At 52.0% G+C, this 7,274-nt stretch overlaps 1 protein-coding gene across 3 annotated transcripts in view; it reads right to left on the reverse strand.

Moving 5' to 3' along the window:
- CPEB1 (cytoplasmic polyadenylation element binding protein 1) overlaps positions 1–5,381 on the reverse strand; it is a 26,864-nt gene extending 21,483 nt beyond the window's left edge. The window contains exons 1-2 of one of the 3 annotated variants that reach the window (XM_021680576.1): positions 5,175–5,381; positions 4,619–4,807 (exon numbers count right to left, since the gene is read on the reverse strand). In XM_021680576.1, the coding sequence (XP_021536251.1) occupies positions 4,619–4,772 (154 nt within the window). In that variant the 5' untranslated portion in view covers positions 4,773–4,807; positions 5,175–5,381. Of the gene's footprint in view, positions 1–4,618; positions 4,808–5,174 lie in introns of those variants that run through there. The other 2 variants (XM_021680578.2, XM_044917940.1) reach the window with 2 other exon arrangements.
- Positions 5,382–7,274: the final 1,893 nt, after the last annotated feature.

Here is a 7,274-nt window from a genome sequence, read left to right on the forward strand (position 1 = left end):
ACTCTCCACCGCACCCCGACTCTCCACCGCACCCCGACTCTCCACCGTACCTCCACTCTCCACCGTACCTCAACTCTCCACCGTACCTCAACTCTCCACCATACCTCAACTCAGGTGGCAGTCTTCTGAATGTCAACTGCCTCCACCGACTGTGGATCCCACAGGTCCAAGGTGGTACCCAATATAGCCCTTCTCCCCTGTCCTGCTCACTGGACAAATTCCCTTACCTGAAAAAATGACATACCCAAGTCCTACGTAAGGTCAGCACACATGCTCTCCTACCCAACTTATTTCTCACCCAGGAGGCACCCTATTGTTTACTGCTTCCCAGGCCCTCCCTCCTCTCTGCACAGAAAGCTATCCCTCAGTAGGCTACCTGACTCCATGACAGAATTCACGTTCCAGTGTATGACAAAATTTTCTGTAAATGCGTCTTCATGCCTTAGAAGCTATGGAGGTTCAGAGATACCGATCTTTGAAGAAATCTATCCATCCAGCTGATCAAAACAAGTAGGAGGCAGAAGAATAAGAGAGACCTTGACAGAATTCTACAGTTAAAACTACCCAGGATTAACAACATGGGGGCTTGGCATTCATCGTTCATTCAACAGATCCTTATAAAAAGCCATGAACCAGGCACTGTGCTGCATGCTGGGGATAGAGCAGGACAACCTGGATAATGGAGTCAGATCTGCACAACTTGATTGGGTCCAGGAAGTAAGTCCGTGTTCTACGGACGAGAGCCCAACTGTGTTTTGAATGTCACCTCAGAAAGGCTGTTTGGAAGGGCAGCAGTAGCAGAAGCAAAAGCTGATCCAGCCTGCCCACCAATGGGGAGCCTGCAAGTAACACATAACCTGACTGGTTGGTTAGCAGTCAGGGAACAAACCAGAGAAGGTTGACAGGTTAATCCCTAAGGGGCCTTCTATAGGACAGTAGGAAAAAACAAGACATGGCCTCTGGCATCCTCAGACTGAGCATCTGGTCTACCCGCTGGGCTTCAGTACAAGGCATTCATTAGGAGTCCCTGGCTTCCAGGCCCCCCGAAAGTAGATTCTCAGTCACCCCCCCCTTCCTGCTGAGTAATGCTGTATGCAAGAGTCCCCAGGGGGGAGTCAGGACGACCGATCCATCCGGTGGTGCTGCTGATGAGCAGACTCAGGTGGAGGGGAGTCAGAACGGTCCACTGCACGCCCTGTCCTTGAGGGGCCTCAGCAAGGGAACATACCACCTCTGGTCGGACAGCCCTGGGGCTATATGTGGAGACACCTTAACAGAAGTGTTCTTGTCCAACATTTTAGAGTTCTGCTTACAGGAACACAGATGTAACAGAAAGCACAAGAGTTTTGGAACAAAGAGACCTGGGTAGAATTCTGGCAGTTGTGGGATTTCTGGTACTTCACAACCTTTGTGAGCCTACCTCCTCATCTTTACAACAAATGTACACACTTCACAGGACTGTGCAAGCATTAAAATCATGTGATGGACTTCACGTAGGAAGCAGTCAGTAACTAGTGGTTTTTGTCATTCCATCCCCCATCCTGAGCTATTGAGGACAGCTTTCAGAGCCCTGCTGTTCCAATACAGGACTTAAGACACTGCCAGGAAGACAAAGGTAGTGCTGGACACAAGACCTGGGGTCTAAGGGAAACACCCACTTCTAACAGTAAAAGGGCTTCCTTCCCAGCAAGAGGTGAGGCCTCAGGGCAGGCAGAGTCTAGAGAGCGGGACCCCACAAAGTACCATATCCAAACGAATACTGGCCTTGTGGGCACAAATCTCAAAACCAGATTCCACTCCAGTGTCTTCAAACAGGCCTCTGAGGCCGATGGAACCCATGCAGCAGAAGGACCCTAGTCCCTTCAGAAAGGTCTCCATGTTCCAGCCTCATGCTGAGAACCCAACGAAAGGTTGTCCCTACACCAAAACAAACAAACAAAAACAAACAAAAAAACACCCCAAAACACTTAGGGGAGAAAACGGAAGCACCCATCATAGCAAATACCATGCTGCATTTGATATGCCTTCTCACCGCTTTTCCCTTGAGAGTCATGGGGATTTTATTCACTGATGAATAACCTAGTACCTGGCACACAGCTAGGGCTCAATGACTGATAGTCTTGGCTAAATTTATTCAAGCAAAAGCCCTGCCATCTCTACCCTTGCCCCCAACATTGCTGAATACTTAAAAGTGGCAGAAGATGGCCAAACGTAAAGCCATAGCTACCTGGGGCAATGTATCACCAAGCAGAGCCCAAGGAATAAGCGTGCACCTTGAGCTCCACACAGACAGCCCAGTACACCATGCTGTGAGGATAACTCCCGGACTGTCCAGAGCTGTTGAAATACCTCCTCCCCGCTGAAGAAAGTGAGCTAGTTGGTCTTCAGATGGGAAGGCAGTGTAGGCACTGGAATGTGGGCTGCATGTTCCCACACTGCTGGCAAGGGTGCCCAATCTGGCCCTGCAGCTGGCTGGTGGGAGGCCTACTTCCTACTCCAGCAGGCGGTACCCTCATGTGGGCTTTCCGAGAAGGCCCCGAGCTCAGACGAAGAAGAGGGTGGCCATCACCAAAGCTTCAGAACTCAAGGACATCACGGAGGTCAGGGATGAGTGTGTCCTTAACCCTCAGAAAGGAAGACAGAGCCACACCAACCCTGCCCACAGCCAGATCATACCACTGGGGCAGCCCTCTGGTCCCTGTGAATGCTAGGGCCACAGACTGCAGTCCCTCCCTGATCCACAGAATCATGTAATATTTATCACTAAAGTGCCTGAGATGAAAGGTGGAGAAATAAATCAATCCCCACTTTGGAGACAAATAGCCGTAAGCACAGGACATTCAGTAGCAGGGAAGCCAGAGAAATTTTGGTTGTGTCCAAGCTATTTTTTACAGCCCAATTTCACAGTGACTTTCAGGCCGTGTTCTCCAAGGCCCAGCTGGGTCCTCTTGCAATTCTATGTGCCATAATACTTTTCAAAAGGACCCCTGCAGCTAAGACAGACCAGAGCCAAAGAAGGGCCACGCCCCAACCTGGTGTCAGCGAAATAGTGCCTTAGTCCAACAGGGATCACACAGACAGGTGCCCACCTCCTCTGTGAGCTCTTCTGTCTTTTGCTCAGATACCATGGGACTGAAGACAAGGCCGGCTTCATAGGCCATCCAGGTCGACCTCAGAGTACCACATAAGAGAAGTGACCATGGCCTCCGAGCCAAGATCTCCAGGCACAGGATACATACTTGCTTGCCCAGGGGAACAAGGCACCTACCAACATTTCTGGACAAACCTGAGTCAGCTCAAGGCCAGTACTTCAAGAAATTCTACCTTAACCAGAGGTAGTTACTTAGGGCAAAGCTCTTCCCCATCCTCAATCAAATTAAAAAAAAAAAAAATCCAGCCCCCTACCCCCAATCAAATGGGATTTTGCTGAAACAACTGGCCATTAAAATGCCAACAGACACAACAGTCCCAGGCTCTGCAAAGCATTCTAAAAAAAGACCTGCGCCAAACAGGGTGGAGGCCAGAGAAATCAACAAGACAGCACCTTGCTGCCTTGACTGTCAGTTTCCGGAGCAGGGGAGGCGAGGGAAGGATGGCAGGCTCAGTGCATCCCATGGTCAGCACCAACAGCAAATGGCTGCCCCACCCCCACTACCTTTCCATCTTCCCAAAGTATCTGCTGCTGATACTCTTTTTATTAAGACACAATTTACATAAAGAAAAACACATGGATTTTAAGTTCTCTATCATATTTCCTAAGTTCCCAATTCTTCCTGAATACTCCAAGACTTGGGTCCGGCCAACCCTACGCACCCCCCCACCCCTCGCCCCATGTACCGCAAGAGGGAAATAAACAGGCACTAGGAAGGTCTCACCAGAAGCAGCTCAAGGGGTTGCCAAGAAGCCCCTTCAATCTGTCCCCACCAAATCCTCCCAAGGCAACAAGGGGTCCTAAAGGGGAGTGGCTCTTCTCCATCCATTTGGTTACCCTTCACACAAAGAAAAACAAAGCCTCCGCAGCTTAGAGTTACTCCACCCCAATGACCCTGCCTACCCCTTGCCAGGGTTCAATGCTCTTACCCATATGTTAAGCCAATTCCAATATCTTAATGTCACCCGGACTCACCTGAGGTTAAAATTATTCCCTTGCCATGATTCAGGGACCACCCATCCTCATATACAAGTCCCTAGTTTTAAAAACCACTGAGAAACAGAATCTGGACATCCAGTGATCAGCCCCTTAGGTCCCCTCCCCCACCTAAAAGTGTTTTGCTTCATCATCTCCAAGACAGGCCTGGGCGCTAGGGGGTTAGCTGGATCTTTTCTGCATAAGACTGTCACCTTGGGGACCCTTCTCAGGGCCACCCCAGGTGCAGACTAACAACTCCAGGGAATTTATCAGGGTAAGTGGAAAAGCCATGCCTGCCTTTACGAGCAACCATCTGTCCTGCCACACTCACAGCCAGCATTTCCATCTCTTGCAAAACAGCTCCATGTTGTATTGGGGTGGGGGGGGGGGAGTGATGCAAAGGGGAAGAGAACAACTGTTGCTGTGGATGTCTTCGATCGCCACCCCATGCGTCCCCCTCCCCCAGCCAACTCATTTCCTGGCACTCACCCGAGTGTGTGCTGCTCTGGGCTGAGGAATCCGAGTCCTGGGTGCTCCAGGGTCGGTCCCAGCCTGTGAGACTGAGGGACTGCAGGCCAAGGCACAAGTCATTTGCATCTGGGAGGCCCCGGGAAGAATCTTGCGCAGAGGTGGGGAAAAGCATCCTGCTTGCAACTGTTTCTTCAGAGTCCTGGAAGTCTGCTTTGGACAGGACGACAGCAGAAACCCCAGAGTTAAGGGCTGTTTTCCCCAGTATTATCAACAATGAGTATTATTAATAGTAGTTTCCCCAAGCCCAAGGAACAGACATCCAAGCTGGCTGGATGCTGCGGCCGCTGCCTCTGCACTTTTGGGGGCGTCAGAGCAAGAGCAGTTGCCATACAGCCCCCCTCCCCACATACACACCCCTATCCCGTCTGCATTACAGACTGGGCCAGCATGTGATCAGGCTGCTGATGCTTCCCGCTGCCAGTGACATCAGCCGGCTGAGCCGTGCAATTGAGAGCGGCATCATCCCTCACAGAATGGGGGAGGAGCAGGAGGGGACGACAGGGAGGAGACTTGCCTCCCCGGGAAAAGATAGCACAACAGCTACTTGGAACAGTCCGGGTGCAGTGCCGGTAAGTCAGGGTTCCGAGGCAGCGCCCTCCGGTCTCCAGCAATGGTGGCCAAGCGGCCCTCAGGCACGACTGAAGTCCTCTCTGCTGACAGCAAAGCCAAAGCAGCCGACTGCCTGCTTGTGGAGCTCTGCCCTCCTGCCCCTCCCTTCCCCTCCCTCTGCTCTCCACCCCCAAACCCAAAAACACTCTAGTCCTGGACTCTCTCCAGCTGCTTGCTCAAGCCCTGGTTTTGCAGCCCAATGCAAAGCTTCACAATCCTGCTAGCAAAAATCTATGTGCTCCAAGTGGCCCTGAGCAGCACCCTGACACAGCAGTGTTTACCACGGAGGGAGAGAATCACCTTCAGAAAAACACGGCACACTTGGACCCTGGGGAACACCACCTGGTGCTCCAGGCTTGTCTGGAGCAGTTTATCACAGAGAAAAGGGGTCAGCTGTGGCAGAGGGAAGGGACTCAGTGGGCTGCTCAGGTGTGTCCCACAGCCCACACACCAGGGTAAGCGCTGCCCTGACCAGGACAATCCCCATCCCCAACAGGATGCGCAGTGAGTCATGAGCAGAAAGGTCAGGTCCAGCTCCCCCACCCTCCAGCAACCACAGGGACAGACTGGGGCGACCCTGCTAGAACACTGTCAGAGAGACGGAAAGAGGAGAAACGGTCCCAGTTGTATTCTGCCTCGTCAGAGATCAGGAGCTTCCCCCACCCCACTCTGTTGATACTCTTTCTCTGGCCTTCCAGGAGCACTCAGAGCTACACTGGCCAGCCAGGAGGCTCACAGATGCCTCAGTCAGGGGTGCTGCCCGGGACCCAGGCCCTACTTCTGTGACACTCACAGCTCAGCAACGAAGTCCAGCTCTGCCCAGAGATTGTGGAACCTCCACCATTTCCTCTTTACCAACGTGCTCTCCCCCATCAGTCTTTTTCCATCATGACCTCTAGTCACAAGGCTCCCCCCTCAGAAAAGAAGGTAGAGCCAAGTCCCAGCCCCAGCAGGCGGGCTGCTCACACCTAGACCAGGCTGGAAGCACGTCACGGTGCTTGCTCTCCTGTGTTCCACGAGGAGGAACCAGATACAGGAAGCAGGCCCACCTGGGACTGCCCATGACAGGGTCCCAGGTGGGCAGAGGCGGGGATAATGCTGTTAGCCACAGGAGAAGCTAGCCAGAGCCACCTGCACTATGTCCCCTCATGCCCTGAGGCATTCAGGCATAGCCGAGGGGAGACATGACCAGTCTGTGGGAGGGACTCCTACCCTTGGAGGTGGTTTTTTCTTTTTCTTTTCCCCAGAGCTTTGCTGCTGTGTCATCCATCCATGTTATTCCTGTCTGGCTGTAGGTACTCTGCTTGCTCTCTGTGTTTGTTAAAGCCCTGCTCACCACCGCACCATGCTGTGCTGTCCTCACCCCAGAACACTCCCTCCTGCTTCTCTATGTCCCCACTTCACACAAGCTAAGGGTATACTTTAAAAATAATCTGTATGTACTAACTACAAAAATGTAATGCTACCTTTAAAAACATCCATATTTAAGTACCCATTCCCCTCCCCAAACCACCTTTCCATATAGTCCCTTCTACCCACAGTGAGGCCACTTAGGCCTAGAAGCAACTGTCCCTCCCCAACCTCTAAAATGAGGGTTTTGTGTACACGACTACCCCCATGACCCTGGCAAAGAGAACCTAATCACTAACCATATTCCTGCTGCCCAGAGTCCAGTGTGGCAGACCAGCAATATCAGCATCACTGGGAGCTTGTTACATGTGCAGAATCTCAGGCCCCCCTGAGGCCTACAGAAATGATCTACATTTTAACAAGATTCCCAGTTGCTGTGTATGCACATGAAAGTTTGAGCGATATATGTATACAACTTCCACAGCCTTCCCACCCCAAGCTGACTGATCCAGGCCCGAGCAGCAGGGTTGTTTAAGGACATTGATGGCCACGCGCATCCAGAAGCTCCGGGATCTAAATACAACCTGACCTTCACTGCCAGCGTCCCCACTACAAGCATCACCTCTGTCCTTATCCAGATATTCTCCATTCCACG

This window comes from Neomonachus schauinslandi, chromosome 9 (genome assembly GCF_002201575.2).
Source record: "Neomonachus schauinslandi chromosome 9, ASM220157v2, whole genome shotgun sequence".
NCBI lineage: Eukaryota > Metazoa > Chordata > Mammalia > Carnivora > Phocidae > Neomonachus > Neomonachus schauinslandi.